General features: G+C 36.6%; 1 protein-coding gene across 1 annotated transcript; it reads right to left on the bottom strand.

Annotated features, from left to right (window-relative positions):
• Positions 1-1,593: 1,593 nt before the first annotated feature.
• VPS36 (vacuolar protein sorting 36 homolog (S. cerevisiae)) lies at positions 1,594-19,234 on the bottom strand. Its single transcript, XM_010296250.1, has 14 exons — positions 19,079-19,234; positions 18,044-18,112; positions 14,432-14,502; positions 13,011-13,125; positions 11,436-11,525; positions 9,979-10,065; positions 6,668-6,700; positions 6,477-6,554; positions 5,928-6,062; positions 4,919-4,984; positions 4,267-4,331; positions 3,725-3,809; positions 1,981-2,057; positions 1,594-1,894 (listed from the first exon to the last, which is right to left on the bottom strand). Exons 1-14 carry the CDS (start codon positions 19,232-19,234, stop codon positions 1,801-1,803), a joined length of 1,221 nt encoding a protein of 406 aa, XP_010294552.1. The 3' UTR covers positions 1,594-1,800.
• Positions 19,235-19,258: the final 24 nt, after the last annotated feature.

A 19,258-nucleotide genomic window follows, 5' to 3' on the forward strand; every position in this document is an offset into this window, starting at 1 on the left:
TGTGGGGAGAGGTTCAGGCCCATAAACCACCAGTCTCCCTTGACAGATTTGGGTATTGGGCAAAAGAAACAGTTGTCACAAATCAGCTTTTTGATTCTGAATTTCTCACTTTTCAGTCCCTCCTTAGATGCATGATGCTTGGTGTACCTCACGTAGATCTCTTCTGTGGGTTGTGGAGAGGATGAAGAAAAGCAGCAAGCCTAAGGCTCCTGACGAGATGATACAAGGTGGTTAAGAGACCAAGAATAATGTGGAACCAGTTCCTTCAGCTGTGTCAAATACATTAGTTTTAGCACCTTCATGAAACAGAGGAAAACTGTCCTAAAGAAAGCACTGCATAGAAGTTTGCTCGTGTCGTGACAAGGATAAGAGGACATAATTCCCTGGATCTAAATGAGCATCCTATGAACCAAAAGCATCATCACGGTAGGAATCTCTGTGCTGAAATCCTTATTGGCAGGCTCTTAACCCTTGTCTAACCTATGGTAACACTGAAAATAGTTCTGAAAATATTTCTGGGCTCTAAAAAGCCTTTTTCTTCTTCTTTGTAATGTTGATTTGGCCATTACAACCACAACACAGTTACCTATATGTTGTTCTTGCCCATACCTTGAACGAGTTTTGTTATTTGTTAAAACTGGTCATTTCAAAATGCCAAAAATTTAAGTGATGTGGATTGTAAACATCCACTTACTTACCATTATTACCACGACAAGAGATCTTCAAGTAATGTAACAACTCCACTGGAGTTATGAAAGCTGAGACTATTAAATTGCACTCAGTGTGAACACAGGGTGAGGAATACCAAACATTACAATAGCTCGTGACTATTAAGTACAGGGAGATAGTCCTTCTTCCTCCCTTCACTATTGAAAGCACATTAATTTTCACATACAAGATATAAGCAAACGAACTGTCTCTCCAAAACAGATAACAGGCTGATGAAGCGAACAAATGATCTTCCATTAGAAGTACAAGATGAAAACCAAGCACATTAAAGCACAGTGTCTGGTAGAGTGTCAGGAGGCTACTACACTCTGCTACGTAAAGAAAGGACAGAGAAAGGGCACCCAAAGTGCAACACAATGAGACAGGAAGGAAGATGGCAAGGAAAGAGAAGGGAGGAAGTCTGTGCTAACAACGCTTCTATCTGAGATATTAGCATGAGACATGACAAAATAAACACCCTTTTTTCTAGATTCACATAACATATGTTAATCTCTCCTGCAGCAGGTTCTTTCTGTCTCAAAGTACAAGAACCCCAAGATCCTCTCTTGGAAAACGGTTCATCACTTCAGGGCAAAGGGGTTATTCTACACTGGTTTGTTTCTTGTACCTCAGGACACACCAAAGTCACTTTTCTTATCGCTACGGATACATCTGTCTGCTTTGTTGCTTTAGACATAAACAAACTGAAATTGGAGTATGCAGCAACCTCTCTTCTGGGTGCCGACCCTCATGCCAGACTACAGGGATATTCTCTCCGCTTTCACTTGTGTGGAATCCTCATCAGACGTCTCTTGAAATGAGAAAATACAGAGCATATCAAATAAAACTTCAAACATGAGCTAGCCAGCTTGAGACAATTAACATGCTTCTGACTTCTGGTGATTCCTATTTCCTTTCAGTTCCACCGAAGAGGATTCAACACTTGAAATACCTGAGAACTGTAAAGCGTTGCAATGTTCATCACTGTTGCAGCTGACTAACAAAATAAAAATTCTAAAGTCCGTTGTTGGAAGGATTCTGCTCTCTGCTCTCTTGTTTGACTGTTACATAACAAATTGTACACGAACTACATTAGCTTTGTGTCAGAAATAAATTTGGGTAGAATCTCAATCCTTCCACTGAATCATCTCTGCAAAGATGGCCCATCTTTTCAGCAAGAAGCAGCCTAGAGAAAGCAAAAGAAGACGTGCTGTATTACTTGAGAACAGTATTATAAAGAAGATATTCTTAAAAACAACAATTATTACTTACCTTTCTTTGGCTAAGAGAACAGACATCCCCACCAGCTTAGCAAATTCATCAGCTGTGAGTGAACCCTTTTCAGACACCTGTCAAAAAACAAACACACAAATAAACTAGGGCATTAAAAGAACAATGAAGTTCTCTCAGCTACTGACTCAGGTCTAGCCTTGTGAAGTGATAAATTGGTAGCAAATCCCTTGTGAAGACAACTAGTTTGTCTGCATTTTAAAAAAGTATGAATAATTATGACTATTTCCCCTTAAAAATGGAAGTAATGGAAGTCAGCTATACAATCTAATATGTGTATGGGTGATTAATTATCTTTCCTTCCCAAACCACTACTCTCATTAAGGGTGACTTCGGTTTCCTTTGACTTCCATGTCATTTCCTGTCTTCACCAGCGTTTCAAAACTGCATCTCCCTCCTGTCTGAAACCCTGTGATTTCCTTTCAATTCTGCTCAGAATTTTCATGTCATTGTACATTATACATTAAGTACAGGGTGCTTTTGGCCTCAAGTCTGATCTCACCTTCCCCTTCCCTTACGGGCTAGCCTTCGTCATTCAAAGCCTCTCCCTTAACATTTTTCTATGGAGTCAAAGTCTCATATTACGAAAATAAAAGAAAAAAAGGCACTTCAGTAATAAATCCATCATCTGTTGCTTTTTGTGGTTGACCTCATTTGTTATCAAGATAAGTTTTTTCCTTTCCTTTCAAAGAGATAAACACTCTTACTGAAAGCAACAAATTAATCAGAAATGAAAAATAATCAGGAAAAAAACACCTAAAATGGACTAGGTATTTTTCTGTAAATATAAGAAAATAAACTGAAAGGATTAACATAAATTGAAAGATTTAAGCATTTTAGTTTTGATAACTTAGGATGGTATCTTTTAGATGGCTATATACATTTCTCTTAGCTTAAAATCTTTTTGATGAGAAAGCTATACAGTAACAATCATACAAAACGCACTGAAGAGTCTACCTCATGTATCAACTGAGAAGGTGTTTGTGATAGCCCTACTTTTTCTTGATTGCCCAAGTCAAAGTCCTCTTTGATGTTTAACTTCAGATACACCAAATCAGCCTTTACTCAACTTTATGAAAAACAAAAAATTACATCCCACTGAAAAAGACACAGGAAAATGCATCAAATAACGGGATAGCAGGACTTTAAAGAGTCCAGAGGTAGAAAGACCATGAAGGTTTACCACACTGAGCAATTTATACTACTTTTTTTCCTGATGAAACTAACTTAATTCTATATGCACTACTCTCCAACTGAGCGTTCTTCACAGCAGCAAACTCGGTACAAGATGCTACACATACAATGTGCTATTTTCTGAAATAAACCCAAATCAAACAACTGCCTATATCAACACTTAAGAGGTACTTTCACTGCCTTCAAGCACATTGTGTACAGTGTCTGAAGTCCTCTTCTGTTAAGTGCTTAATACATGCCATGAATTTCATCCTATAGCACAAAAGATTTGAAGGTTGAAGGTTAATGAAGTTTGAAGAGAGATGGAAAAGTGATTTTTTCTTTAAAGAGAAAGCAATGACTAAGATTATTGCCTGCACAGCACTTCGAAGATGAAAACTGCTATTTAAGTATTACTGTTAGAAGATTTGGAAGTGGAATATTTTGTATTTCAAAACCTCAAAAGGAAATCCTGTACCTCAAGTTTTTATACCTAATGTGTTTAAATTTCTCCAGCACAGTCAGAACACTGAAGGAAATGAAGTACACTTACTGTCTCTAAAGCAGAAGCTACCATTTCCTCTTCGTTATGAGACTGGAGTTCAATCACCATCACACCACTATCAAATATACGAAGCCTAAAATCAAGAGAGAGTCCCAAAGTAACTAAAAACCCTGTGCACATCACCTGTGGTCACATTTCTAATGCATCCACACCTAAAACCACATTACAAAACAAAACCAACCAAACAAAAAAGCTCTGTAAAATGTAACATTAAAAGCATTTTCAAAATCTGAAGAGACTGAAAAGAGCAGGGCATATGTCTGGGCTAACTTAAACACCTTTCCCAGCCTGAAGAAAAATGTATTGGAAGTAAAAAAGAATATTGTCTTCCTAGCAAAGTGAACCACGGCTAAAAATTCTTATTTTAATGTAGAGTGGATGTTGGTGCATACAGCAGCATCCTTTCAGCAAAGGATGACTTTGTTTAGAAAACCAAAAAAGTCTACTGCAGGTAAAATATTAAGTCATCGAAGCACCATGGTCTGACTTCTGAGTGCCACGTTTTATAAATACATCTGTAAAGCTCTTACCTTAGTGGTAATTTCAGTGACTCTAGCATCTTACAAGCATTTACTAAATCTTCCGGTGACAGCAACTATTAAAATAGTAACACATATTTATTCACAGCTTGCATTTCAAGTATACAGCATAACACCAAAACAGTTTTAATAAGTACAGCTATAAAATACAGCAGGCTACACAATATTGTTAGTTTTCTTCCTTTCTATTGTCCAGGCTACTTTCTTGGCTTCTATGCTTCTTTCTGTTCCTTTACTATGTGTTCTATAATAATTCTTCTTGCCTTGTTTACAGAAAGAATTTATGTATTTTGTAAAAAAAAAACAACCAACCAAACATACAAAAAAAGCAAACAAACATTTACTGTTCTTTAGTATTCTCTGTTCTTTCAGTTTTCTTTCCAGATAAGGATGGATTTTCCCTTTTACATGGTATTATAAAAAGCAGCATACATTACGACAACTTATAGAGGATACATAAATATTACATGGAAGAAGGAGAAACGAAAAAGGTAAAAAACCCTGATTTTAATAAAGGGCTGACCACTTCATGCTGTTAGACAGGTAGAGTGAGAAATTGGTAAGGAACATTTTTACCCTTTTTCATTAATTACCTTACCACTGAATACATTTTACAAAATATTTAATAGAACCAATTTCTCACCTCCAATCCTCGCGCACGATTTACCAGACAGTACACTTCTGTAAGTGACATGATCCCTCCTCGCTCCTGTGTTAAGCACAAGACTGGTAAGAGAAATAGCATTGATCTAGTAAACACAGTATCTCAACTTGAATTTAACTGATTAAACAGGTAAAACAGAAGAGCTAAATGGTGGGCTTTAATGGAAAAAACCTACCCAGGCGATACCATGTATTTCTAGCATGAGAGATTAAGTTGTTATATCTTTCTCTAATAATTTTAAAATGCAAAACACTGATACTACATCCAAAGACTGTGAATTACTTTGATTTTAAAGCAGAGAATAAATCACAGGAACAAGGAATTTCAATATATTAAATCTATCAATCAATTTACCCCTTTTACTGTTCAGACACACTCAGTTTTCCATTCTGATCATAGTAGGTAGCACATAACTTTCACAAAAATACTGTAATATGTATGCATTTTAGTAGACACATCGCCTTTTAAGTTGCAACAATCTAACTTTTTGGTGAGAATACTGAATTCTGTAATAGCTTCAGATAAAATAAAATGAGAGATATTACTAAGGGGAGATAATATATGGAATAACTCTGTGCTATATATGCAAAGTATGTAATTTTTAAGCAGTTTAAATACTGACTACTTTCAAAGTATTTTTTAAAATATTTGAAAAATATTTTTTCAAAGTCAGTGTTGTTCCACCCCTTCTCTGCAGCAAGGGATGAATACAGGGCTCTTCAAATAGAAGAAAGACTGCTAGTATGATTTTCTAAGTATCACTGATAATTTGCAAATTAGAAGTTGAGATGCCATTACTCCAAAGAAAAATTCTTACTTAAACTTTCTTATTCAGAAAGAGGATATATATTCCTTCCATAAACATTGAATATGAGGTTGTGCTGCTAAATCTGAGACTTTAAAAAGAGCACGGTACTACAGCCAAAACACATTTACAACAAAGTTCAGCAACACACGGAAAACACGGGTGCAAAATTAGGTATTTTACCTCTAATGGTGTCTGCAGTATTCCAGCTAGTTGCTTTGCCAGTTGCATGTGGTAATGTGTACCAGATCCGTATGTTTCCCTAGTAACGGGATTAGCTATACCCATACTCAGTAGATAGGACTTGAACCTAATAGTCTAAACAAACAAACAAACAAATAAATTTAAAAGTACATCAGCTAGTGACTGATTCTGGTTTTTAAAAGTCTTTGATTTATTACTATAAGACAATTTTGGTGAATAAATCCATCCAGTTCACTACCAATAAAGTCAGTTACTAGCAAAAAGAAGGTAAGACTTAATATAATTTATTTTTGACTAGCAGAGGTCAAAAATACAAAAGTTTACACAAAGGCAGTAAAATCTTTGCTTTTAAGAAAGGGTGAAAAGAAAAGCTAACACTAAACAAGTAAGTCACTTTTACTTTATGTAGACTTCAAACAAAAAACCCAACCATGAAGTGTTCTTTATTAACATTACATGTATCAAATGGATAGCTTTTTGCTTTGCATAGGAACATTTCTGTTGACTTTAAAAACAAAACTCATGTACCTCATCCTCAGTGATGTCACCTTGTTTTTCTTTAATTTTATTAGCTATTGACTTGGATAACTCCACCATTTCTTTAGCCTATCAAGAAAGACACATAGATAAGTCAACTGTCAGCTCAACAGAGAAAAGCATGCTTGAAAGTGAGAAAACAAGCATAAGTCTACTTATTGGATAAACGACACACGCCATACCTTCTCCATTAGTTTGCTAAGATCCTCAAAAGCCTGAAATGAAAAGCAGACACTGCAGATCAGTATAATTACAGCATTCAGCTTCATGGATACAGTGAGTTGCCTTTGTCCACCCATCCAAGCTATTCGTAAGAGCTGCTATCCCTTTAGATTAGTATGTTACAATGTGAGATACTGTATGTAATTGCTTGGTATTATCTGTTTTACATCAGGTCTTAAAATCAAAATTATACAATCCATAAACAACAAAGAGTGAAGAAAAAATCAGTCACAGGCTTTTCTAATATGTGAACATTAGTTCAATATGATAGGAAGGAACAACGAGATACTGAGACTCAGAGAGATTAAACCGTCCAAGTTTATTATGCTCTCATAAAAGCAGGGGCAACGTTTCTTGGTGGTGATGGTAGGTCTTCTTTCAGCAGTTAACCCTCATTCAAGGAGATCTATTGTTTCTGGCCACCTACAAGCCAGCTGTAAAGCTACAGAAGTACTCCTCCTGACAAGATAATTTTACTTTAATCAGTAGATGTTACTAAGAAACAGGCATTTCAAATGAGCAAGGAAGAGGGTGTATGTTTTCACATGTATGCTTAACTGAAGAGACAAAACCTCTGAAAATGTGTGGCAACATCACTTTATTTAGGTATCACACACATAGGAACAGTGGTGCTACCATAATAAACAAAAAAACAGTTAAAAAAAATGAAATAAGGTCCATGAGACAAATGATCAGATTTATATAAATAAAGATAAAAACTCAATAAAAAGCATCGTCTGAAAACTCTCGTTGTTGAACCTAAAAATGAAAATACTTGCTAGAACAAGGGGAAAAAAAAAAATTGTACTTTTTTTTTCTAGTCTAAGAAACCTTTTATTTTCACACAAAAAAAAAAGGTAATAAACTGGACATCCATCATAGGACCACAATTATACCACGTCTATTAAGTTTAGTAAACTGCTACAGTCTCAAATACAACTATTTTGCAACAACCCACAAAGGCATTTTTAGGCTTAAATAAAATATACTGTAAAAAAAGCTGAATGTATAATGAAATTCAAAAGTTTTAGTAATGACAACCAACTAGCACTAAAACATTAATGTAAAAAAAAAGTTAGCAACTATATTAATGCAACTGTATTAAAAAGCAACTCTAATTTCTCCCATCCTCAGCAACACACATTCAGCCTTCTGACTCGCTTCTCTCAAATACATGACAACATGCCCAGGTGGGTCAACGTTTTAAAACAACGCTTTTTGAACAACTGGTGTGAGAAAAAATCCTGAACTCTTTCAGCTAAAGCTTGCCTGACAGCAGCACCCAACCCCTCCAGCCACAAGTAAAAAAGGTTGTTCAGTTAGACTATGTCAAATGACCGAATACACATCTTGCCTATGGCTTCTAGCTACTGCTTCTATGCGATCCCTACCTTATTCTGACTATTACCCCACTAGAAAGACATATTTTAACAGAATTTGCACAGGAACACACAACAGTTCCCATCTACATTTAGGCATCTGAGAAGCTTACTGGTCTGACATTCGACATGCAAAGATGACAAAGAGATGCCTCCAGGAAGGGACAGGGTTTGCTTTTCATCTGAATCCCTCCAAATGGCACCAGTGTTTCTCCACTGACTGGCAAAGTCTAGCCTCTAACACTTGGTATGTAAGTATCCAAAATTAAGTGGGACAAAGCTAGGTCCAAGGGGAGAAAAGAAACTATACCACTGTATAACAATAATCTACCAGATAATCTATCAGAACAAAAGCTTCTCTTTGGAATATTTCTTCTTACTTCCTACTCTGCCAAATTCAATAATTTACAATAGATTTCCCAATCTCTAGTGTAAATCAAAGTCCTTCTACTGTACTTGTACATGATATCAACAAAAAGCTGTCTAACAAGGCTTTTCCCAGCTTATTTCTAATCTCTATAACCTGCAAGAAAACATCATTCATCAAAAGAACCCCTGATTTAGTTAAATAAACAGCATGCTGTGTCTAACTCCTCCTCTGCCTGACTCACCAAGGGCAGGCCTGGAAACAAAGGGGAATGTGCACACACCTAACAGGAACTTCCTCAGATAAACAAAAGGCTAAAGAACTGGATTCTTATCAGCAGTGAACAGCAGATGCAGGAAGCCTTTTCCTGGAAGCCAGGGCACCATTTTTTAAATTAAGTCATTTATAACATTTAAAGCTGGAGGAAGGCAGGATTTTACAAGTCATGGTTTTCCTCTGTTCATACAACACATATAAATGGATTTCTTTTACTCTCTGACAAAGCTAGTAAAGGAAAAAATAACCAGACAATACCTTTTGAACTATATACACATGCATGTAACCACAATACCTTTTGAACTACACACAGAGCTTCATTCATTACATTCCTCATGAACAGAAAGGAAAAAGTTTAATGCTACCAGTATCTTGAAACAGCACGCAGCCTGCAAAGGTACTATAATTTCCTTATGTGTCAGAGCAGTGAATGCCTTTTTTATTGTGGCACACCGAATCCCATAAAGCTTTGCCACAAGAACGAATCTGTTGCATGTAGTTTATGAGTACCTCTGTATTAATCTCTACTACCAAGGCAGAACCAGACTATTTTTGAGGATATTGCTCCCAGGTATATATGAAGAAATTAAGTGCCTCTGTTGTCCATCAGTATTAATACTTGGAATTCAACTATTGTGCTGTTTCTGGGGGAAAGGATGGTCTCCAGTTAGCCCAGGTATTTCACAAAGATTCTCGTAACACCTTGCTGATGCCTGGACTGCAGGACACTTTACTGTAATTGTAAGTCTAAATCTGACATTTAAAAACTGAATATTTGTAAGATGAAAACCTAACCACCACAGTTATGTGCAGACACTTGGATCAGAGTATTCCTCTTAATATATATTACATTTTAAATTGAAACCAAAATTAGCTGTAAAAAAAAAAAGACAGAAAAAAACCTCGAACTTGTAATAGTCTCTTTCTGCAGATAGCTGCCTTTGTGTTCTGCTTCCCCCGATGAAAATGCACTGAACTCAGGTTTCTAATCCTATCATAATTAATTTTATAAACACACACAGTTAATATCAAAGAACAGTTTTCTTGAAAGGAACTATTTATTAATGAAGTATCTTTACACATACTGAAGTCAGTTAAACAAAGTAAATAACTATAAATTATACACTCTTAATCAATTCAGAGTTCTCAACAAAAACAATAAATAGTCTCAGCTGCCCCTAAAAGAAAGTGTGAACGAATGTAAATGGCTCAGACAGGTGGTTGACCTTGAAAATTCAGTAGTATTTACCTCGGAAATGTTTTTGTCAGTCTCTTTTCTTTTTTCCTCTAATTTCCTTTCGATCCCTACAATTCCTACAGCCCTTATTCTTCCTGCCTGCAAAAGAAAATAATGGAAGAAATCAAAATAGGAAATGCTAACTTTTCTCATCCGCCTCACTGTGAAAAACTGTACATTGGAAGACAGGAAACGTTTCCCCAAAGAGCTGGTACCATGCACACAATATTTCATATATTTCTTTAAAGTATTTTTTAAATCAGTGTAAAAAAATAAAAGCGTAAAGCCTTTGCTGTAGTAGACAGATAATGAGATTATTATATTGAAGCTATTAATATGAAGATGCATAATAGCCTGATCCAGACTGAGCATTCCAGCTCATCTCAATTAAAGCCTCCCAAGTTCCTGTGAACATATTACTAGAGCTGTGGAAATGTGTGAGTGTATCTAAACACGATTACCTGAAGAAATCTAGCCTGAAGAAACATAGCCACAGCAACGCAACGCTAAGTGCAGTCTAATTTACCTTGCTGAGAAGTATCAGAATTGACGTGATGGTGAACCTTTCATTTGATGCCAAATGTGTTTTAGAAAGGCTGGTACCTAAGTGGCAGTGGTGCCAGCCCTCAAATCTCTGACTGCAAAGCTTAGTGCTAGTGTTAATGATTTGCTATGACTTAAGAAAAAGAACAGGAGGTAAGGCATTTTCATGAAGTGATTCTTGACAAACAGTACAGGCTTCCACATAAGTCCAAATGCACCTATGTTTATAGGTACTACATTTACAAAGGAGGACATACGTGATTTGACGTTGAACAATCTTTGAATCATCCTATTTCATTCATATAGTACTACATGTTCAATATATTCATATATTCAACATATTCATATATAGAAACAAATATACAGAAACATGTTTATCAGTTTCTAACCTTGAAGTATGTAGACAGATAAAGAAGGCAATCTAGCACATGACAAAGAGATTCTCCATAACAACTGTCCATTTAGAATATGAATTTAAATCAAACATTTATATAAATCTTTGGAAACTATATAAGTTACACATTATATATTTGACTTCCAGCCACAAAAAATAAAACAGAAATTACAATTAAGACCAAACAAAATCTTTCAGTTTTGTTAGATCTCTCACGCTGAATAAAATTATATGCAAATACATATATAATATTTACATAATTCTGTGTGTGACTACCTTAAAAAAATTGAGCTCATTATCAACTATTCAAGTCTAAACACACCCAAGGAAGAGAGGCCACTGTTCTATATCAGGTGCAAACTGCAAAGGAGAAACTAATTTATGCCAGTGAAGAAACAGGCAGAGTACAGTTGAATTCCCACATGTGCCCACGGTGTTGGTTAGAGAGGCACAACAGATGCAGTATACAGGGGCAGCAAGAAGTGGAAACAAGAGATTAGATACAGATGCTGCTCAGAAGCTCTGCACATACCTGTGGATCCTTGTTAACCTGAATGGGCTGACCAGTAGGCATGTTCTCCCATCTCCTTTGTGTGATTTCTTCTGATAATCGTCTATAGAACTGCAAACATTAGAAGAGTTACAACAGACATTTCACAAACTGTGCAGAGTACCTCTGGGTATTTTTAGCATATTGGTGGCAGATGAAATAAATGCCACTGTAAGACAAAGCATGGTAACACCTACACATCCACAGTACAACATCCATTATCTGGAAATTCTTAACATACAATCTTCAAAAATATACATGTTAGAGGAAAGGCCAGGTAGTTACTAGTTAAACTCACGAGTAAAGTATTTTTTCAGATATTCAAAATGTTCCAAAACATGCTAAAGTTAAAAATGTTGAGGTTTGCTCAAAGACATGCTTTTAAAAGGAAGGAAAATTGAATGATGCAATTACTATTGATCTGTTAATTCAACAATATAAAGACAACCACACAGATCAATTACACTTATTTGTTTGCTAATACCAGAAGGTGGCATTAGTTAATTAGTTAACAGTAAGTGTATCCCACTGACCAAAATACAGAACGAAAATCTATTCCATTCTTATGGTTGTTCAGAGTCCACAGGAAAGCATTCTGAAGTCATAAAGAAAAGATCTGGAGTGTAACTGATATGCCAGGTAACCAGTAAGCATAGTAAGTTTGATTTTCAGACATGAACATTAAAATAAATAAGGTTAGGATTAGGCAAAACACAAATACGATTATAACTAGGCATAAATCTACACTCGTCCTAAGCTGAAAACTGCTCACAAAGAAATGGAAGTGAGTCTGATCAAGCACATGCATTTATAAGACATTTATAACTAATTCAAGTTGAAAATCTGGTTTTCTGCAGTGAACAGGTATGGCTTTTTTTATTGTTCAAAGTTAAAGTTCTCAGTCTCTTCAAGTGAGGATCTTACATACTGTGAAATTTCTTGACTGAGTGTAGTTTCTTTGTTTAGGAAAGAAAGTTTAGGATAAGCCGCCTTTTAAAAATATATTTTACATTTATATTACATTTTTTTTTAGAATGCTCAAAGACTTTGAGATTTGGTGTAGGGAATAGGGAAATAAAAAAAAGATTTAAAAAACATAAAATGAAACAAAGCTCTGAGGCAAAAGAAAATGCTCAGCAATAAAATTAGAGAGACTATTAGGCATAAACTGTTTGATTCCTGTTCAGTAGAGGGTTAGCTACAAAGAAACATCTTTTACTCTGTTAAACATTTAACTGATTTCAGAAATGTCACTTTGGAAAATCCTGTGTTCCATTTAAAAACTAAAAAAGGAAGTATAAGATTATATTAAAACTACTAAAATAAGGACAAAGCCTAATAACGCCTCTTGACATTTTTTGAACTCTACTGGCATTATTTAACCAAAGTATAGAACTTTGAAGGCTCATGGTGTTTGTCTTCAAAAAGGATGTAGTAAAAAAGCTCCACCTCAAAAGTAAACATGGGAACATCATGGAAAATTATCACTACCGCAGCAACAGAAGAAAAGCATGTCCAAAGATCTGATGTGCTGGGCTTGCATGGCACAAAACCTACCTCAATCTGCCCATGTTCTTTGAAAGAAAGTTTGATGTAGGAGTATTTGCTGCTTTGGAATGGACCAGGCTCTTTGTTTGAAGAAGCAGGATGAAGATGAACTACTATTTTGGCACTAAGAAAAAGTTAAAGGAAAGAAAAGAGGCAGCTTTCTGTAATATCTAAAAAAAATCATTTCAACAAAGCTAATAATTTAATCAAAACCTCTATTAAATTTATCTCACATAAGAGCTAAAGTACATCAAATAATGCTTTACATTTGTGCATCAACATTTAAGTATTTTGACTCAATATTATAGTGGATCTTGCATAAAAACTACTATAACCTCTAAACCAGCAGCGTCTCACAAATTTAAAATGTATGCACCATCAATTCTCAAGAAATAAACCTAACAAATTCTAATATTTCAAGCAATAATTTCTGAAAAATCTTTTAGTTAAGATAAAAACTAATCATTAAGTAGTCACTTGCAAGGCTTTTGACTTGCAGTAACTACTGCCAAAATACACTATCTTTGTAGCAGGAAAACAAAAGGTCTCAATATTATGTTTAATCTATCCCACTTGTATATGTCACTTGCGAACACTGTATGTTAATTTGTCCAAAACCAACATTCAAAGGTAACATGCATGGAAATAACAGTCTAAAATGACACCTATCACCAAAACAAACCTTGAGATAGCTTTATTTTAGGAACATAACAGACTGCTAACACAGCATGACTGCAAGTTTGCCATTCCCATCTCATTTTACTGATACTTTTTTCATGTGTCTTTATTTACTGACTTCTCCAGCATTAGTGAATTACCTGATTTCTTCTGGATACCCCCAGCATATTACCTTACCCATCTGACTGTAGGCTGCAAGCAGATGTCAATTACCTATATATTTTTCCAGTTGATTTTTTTTTCTCTTTTTCCTTGAGAAACTTCTTCATACACATATCATAATACTGAAGTAGTTATTCAAGTAAGTGGAAACACTTGAGTTCCTTCTAACTATTGCTAGCATTTCCATGTTCAAAATCAATCATATGGTCATGAAAAGTTATATAACGTGGCATCTGGCAGAGTTTCTATCCCCAACCAGTTCTGTGGCACAAAAGACTAAAATTAGCTTTCAAATTTAGATTCAGCAAAATCACTGTTGTCATTTATGACTCATCAAATGAAAATGGCACGCTAGAACACATGCTTGTGATTACAAGACAGTTATTTAATAAACCACCTCAAACACTGCTTTGTCATGACTCTCTTACACATTTGATCTCAAGTGAATAATGCAAGTCCTTGTGGCTGTCAATCTGGAAACATGGACTGCAAATGAAACCTACCATGAATTAATATATTCATCTCGGGTTCCTCACGTAACATGCATGGGCAAGCTATCCACCTGAAAAAGACAATGACTATCACCTTACCTTTTTCCTACCCCAGCCGCTTGCTCTTCAATAAAGACGATCTGAGACAAAGGTATAGCAATGCAGCACTCCTGGAATAATCAGTGCAAACACAAGTGAAACTGAAGCCATATCCTGACTATTCATTCTCTAAAACGAAGTGTTCTCCTTCTCCATTTCACAAACAGTACAGTTTTCTACAGATGCTGCCTGAGGTGCTCCATATGAAATATGATGGCAACAATAGAAACAATCTATTAAAGAGAAATATAAGTAGAAAACTCAACATGAAGTTGAAACTGAGTTCCAGATAACCAAAAAAACAAACTTAAGTGTCAATGCATTTTCTTTAGGCATCTCAAGCTAGATTCATAGGACTCGAGAATTTAACAAATCTTTAGTATCTAAGTTCAAAATTTAAACACTAAAATTTCCACACTACTGCAGCTTCTCCCTGTAGGTGCACAATGCTCACAGGTTCTTAACATTTTTGCACTGATGTTACTTTGGGAGCTAAAACAATATCCAAAAGCACCAGTCTTTCAAGTGTTGAACGTCAAAAAAACTAGACTATCCTCTGAGTGGAACAGGAATTTCTCCATCTGTCCCACACCCAAGGACTTAATCCAGCAGTTGATGCATCTCAACACACATTTATTGGACTCTGCTTTAGAAAAAACAAAGCAGAGCAAGAAACAAGACTGTATCCATCTGTGGGAAACTAACCTACCCAGGCTAAACTCTTTCTACATGCATTTGAAACAGAAATTGCTCAAGGGAGCTATTCAAAGCATCTAATTAGGTGCCTGGTCTTGTTTTGGTGAGTGTCCTTTGGTGAATGTTGTCTTCCACACAATAGCTTGGAGATAGACACAGTCACCCAGCATACAGAAAACACAGGTTACATTCCCTCTTTGAACCTCTCTTCCATCTGCCATGAGGGTGTGCTAACTCCAGGTTACAATGAACAGTTACAGGGCCCTCTCAGTCCCTACTACCAAAATGGTTCCTCTTTGCATGAAATTATTAAATACTCACTAAATTGGAGATTAGGGAAGTATACCTACAGGAACTCTGACTAATGAGTAAATTTCTCATTGGGAAAAAACATGGATTGTACTTCCTGTTCTAGAAACTCTTAATACAAGCTATTTAGATTCTTCTATGGCTTCAGATTCTACAGCCGTTACATAGAACAGGTTACTGTTTGTAAAATGCCCACATAGCCCTGGGACACTTTAAATCCAGGCAAAATGATACTTCCGTTAAAAGAAAAAGTTTTTGAAAATGACAAAAGAGTCCAACTATATATAGTATGTATACTGTCAAAATGATTGATTCATTTAGTTCACAGTTAGAAAGTTATGAACTTATTGTAAGCACAAGGACTTAGAATGACCCCTTCCTGGTGAGAGAAACAAGAAGGGACACAAAGAGAGATGTGTTGAAAATGCCATGAGTTTATTTGAATATTTTTTTCCTAATGTCTCATGCTCACATTATGCATCACTTTCTGATTTAAAGTGTTGTACAAATCTAGCTATGTCCTAAAAGAATTATTTTTTTGTCTTTTGTAAGTCGCTGTATTTTCTATCCCGTTCAACTGCAGATGGTGTGTAACAGCAGCAGCTATAAAACACATCTGTCTGTTTTCATAAAAAGGTTTGCTATGTTAACCTAATGACAAGTGCCCCATTTATTACTAAAGTTTGCTGACATCATAGAAGGGGACTCTCTCAACAAGTTTATTCTAGGTAAGCTAGCTAAGGTTTCTAAGGCTTATGTTATATCACAGCTGAGTTTAGCCAACAACCCACCATGAAAATAAAAGGGCACTGTGCTCCTCGTGTTTCAATCCTAAGAGCTTGAGAAGACTCAGCCTCATTTACTGCACTAACAAAGTTATTTGTGTACCACAGATTTAAAATCAAAAACCAAACCTGGCTCTACTGAGACAGAACTGGTCTGTATTAGATCAGAACTGGGTAATTTTTACCCATCTCCTAGCCATGTTTCTGCCCCTTCTCTTAATCAAGCCTGGAGCTTGTCAGAATCTTTGCTGAGTTAAATTAATTTGTTAAAAGAAAACTTTTTTATTATTCTCCACGTTTATTCTCTGCTGATTTAGCAAATTCAGTGATCTTGATACAAGGAATCATGTAGCCTAAGAGCAGGGGAAGTTAGGGACAAGAATGTCACTCTTTTGTTGGGAAGGAGAGAATGGGAATATGGACAGTTGTTAGCCTTGCTGAAGCCGTAACACTTAATGTTACTCCAAGCAAGTAAAATGTCCAAGTGAGAAGACCAGAAGCAGTGCACGTTGCAGTACATGCCCACCTGTAAAGAAGAGATGCTGATGAAGAAATAAGAGATGAATTACACAGATAGTTTAGCACAACTGAATTATCTCATGCTGACTGTGCCAAAAAAAAAAAAAAAAGCTAATTTATACAAAATAGTTCATGATCTGGAAAATCACCCCCTGACTTCTTTAACAGTAAACGCACCCTGGGGAACACTTCTCAAAACATTTTGAAAAATTTGTACTAAAAATAGTTCTGCTGTTCCTGCAAACAATCCCTAAGGAAAAAATACATTGCGTTGCCAAATTAAGAACATCCTTGGTGACCTTACAAGACTCTAAGTAGCTCCCTGCTTTGGACCAAGGATGTGATATTTGGTAGGGAATGGCCTTTGGGTGCAAGAGGTGCTTCACCTATGCTTGCACAAAACTAATCCAATGGAATAAAATACGCCTTTGAAGATTTGTCATCTGAATGTGCTCGATGTCAACTTTGGCTTCCAGGGCTAAAATTCTAAAAGATTGTGTCCAAAACAAGCATAATCCAATCTGGTTCTGAGAAGGACTTCTTCAATTGCAGCTGCAAAGTGGAACACGTTGTCACAGTCTATGCTTAGAGCTTTGTATGTGTTTGTAGTCTTTCTCACCCATTTCTAGCTTGCACTCTCAGGCTGTGGCTTGATGATACAAAGCATTCAGTAGCAGTATTACACTGTAGTTCTGCCACTAAACCTCTGAGTTAAATCTCCACAGCAGTACAGACAAATGTTCTGGCTTATTGATGGAATGGTTCAGCACAAGAACAGGCAGTTGGAAGGGTAAGACCCATACAAAATAATACTGCCACCAAACACATCCTATTACCAAATCATGGTCCGGGACTATATGGTGGGAGCAGAAGACAGGGAAATTTGGACTTGAAAACAATGAGGAAGAAAACGTTTTGCTAGACAAGAAGCATGGGAGAGAGGTTCACATTATGATTTGCCTAAAACCTCACCTTCAGTCTCAAACCAGTGTTTTTTAATGCATGATACCACACTCTTTTCTCCTCTGTTTTTGTGCCATAGAAAAGGAAAATTTATATGATTCATTCCCATCCCTCCTCATATCCCCATAATTATTTTATTAAAGCAGAATTGGGTGAAACAACATTCCTGAACATAATTTTCTTTCCACTCTTGAGCCAAAAATGGACTATGCTTTTAAAACAAAATACACATAAAGGAAAGAAAATTCTCTCCGTATGCAGTCTTTTAATTGCAAGCTACCTGTTGCTTGTTACGGAATTTAGAATTGAATGACATAAAAGAGACAGAAGTAGGACTTACATGATTCTTCTGATCCCTCCAGATTAGTCTGTGTGTGCTAAGCAGTAATACTCCACTATCAAATTTCACCTACATGGGAAAAAGAAAACAGATCAACAACGAATTTAACCAGTAAGTTGCATAAATACTGATCTTGGAAACATTACACATTACTGTAGCATATCAATGAGATTAAACAAGACAATATTTTGAGAACACTCTCTTTTTTTCAGAAAACATAATACATGAAGTTTAGGAAACAATGGAGAAAATTAGTATAAAAGGATTAGATGGATATACAAAAACTTCCTTTTTCAACTGTATAAACTTTCCCCCAGGAAATCCTGAAGGATCCTCCCTCCATATGCTGTGTGAGATATACAAGCATTCCTAAATATCATATTTTAAACAGCGCTATTGGCTTTGGAACACTATTTGCTGGCAAAGAAAGTAAAAGTTAGGCAAAAAAAGCAAAACAACCCGGTAAGAAGATGCTACGCACAGTCTGAAATCTTCCGGCCTATCACATAGAAGTATGGTTTCTATCCATTTTATTGCTGAAAAGTTCTTTATCAGACAGCTATCAGTATTTGGAAAAATCCGTGTTAGCAAATTGCTTCCTATTTCTAAAACCGAAGGCATGTGTTTACAGCTTTTTATGAGGGTATGCACCTACTCCGGTGAGGAAAAACGAGAAATCAAGAGTTACCCCAGTCGCGATGCAAAACAATAACTGAGTAGGCTCAGATGAAAGCAGAGGGCAAGAGAGCACCCTTCACGACCAGAGCTAAAGAGCACTTCGCAGCTACTAGCATGACCCGGGTGTGAATTGTATGGCATTCCCCGTACATGACGTCAAAGCCAAAGAACACAGCTTGCTCTGCGGAGCAACACGGGGGAGGGCTTAGCCCCTGACACGGAAGGGACAGCCCCAGCAGCGGACATCAAGATTCATGTCAGTGGCACCAGCTAGACACGCCCTGTAGGGACGACCACCTCCCTCCATGTGGCACCCACCGTCCAAAGCCTGGACCTCCCCCCTAGCAATCTTCTCACAGAGCCAAACCTTGCCAGTCCCTGGAGCAAAACGTACTGGTCCTCCCACGCCTCCGACCGATGCTTCTGTTGCAGCCCAGGCCTCCTTGCACCCCTTGTCCCATACCACCCATAGTCATCTCCCCCACTACCCCCTTGGCTGGGGCCTACGGCCATGCCCTTCCCCCGCCCCCCTCGCTC

This window comes from Phaethon lepturus, unplaced genomic scaffold, assembly GCF_000687285.1.
Source record: "Phaethon lepturus isolate BGI_N335 unplaced genomic scaffold, ASM68728v1 scaffold12871, whole genome shotgun sequence".
NCBI lineage: Eukaryota > Metazoa > Chordata > Aves > Phaethontiformes > Phaethontidae > Phaethon > Phaethon lepturus.

What these genes read in the sequence shown, in the direction of transcription:
- VPS36 (XM_010296250.1), bottom strand. Translation starts at nt 19,234, where the DNA reads ATGGCCGTAGGCCCCAGCCAAGGGGGTAGTGGGGGAGATGACTATGGG. An exon ending in TTAGCAAACTAATGGAGAAG is followed by an intron (nt 6,555 to 6,667) that starts GTATGGCGTGTG and finishes CTTTCTTGATAG; the next exon opens with GCTAAAGAAATGGTGGAGTT. An exon ending in GTTCTCTTAGCCAAAGAAAG is followed by an intron (nt 1,895 to 1,980) that starts GTAAGTAATAAT and finishes TGCTTTCTCTAG; the next exon opens with GCTGCTTCTTGCTGAAAAGA.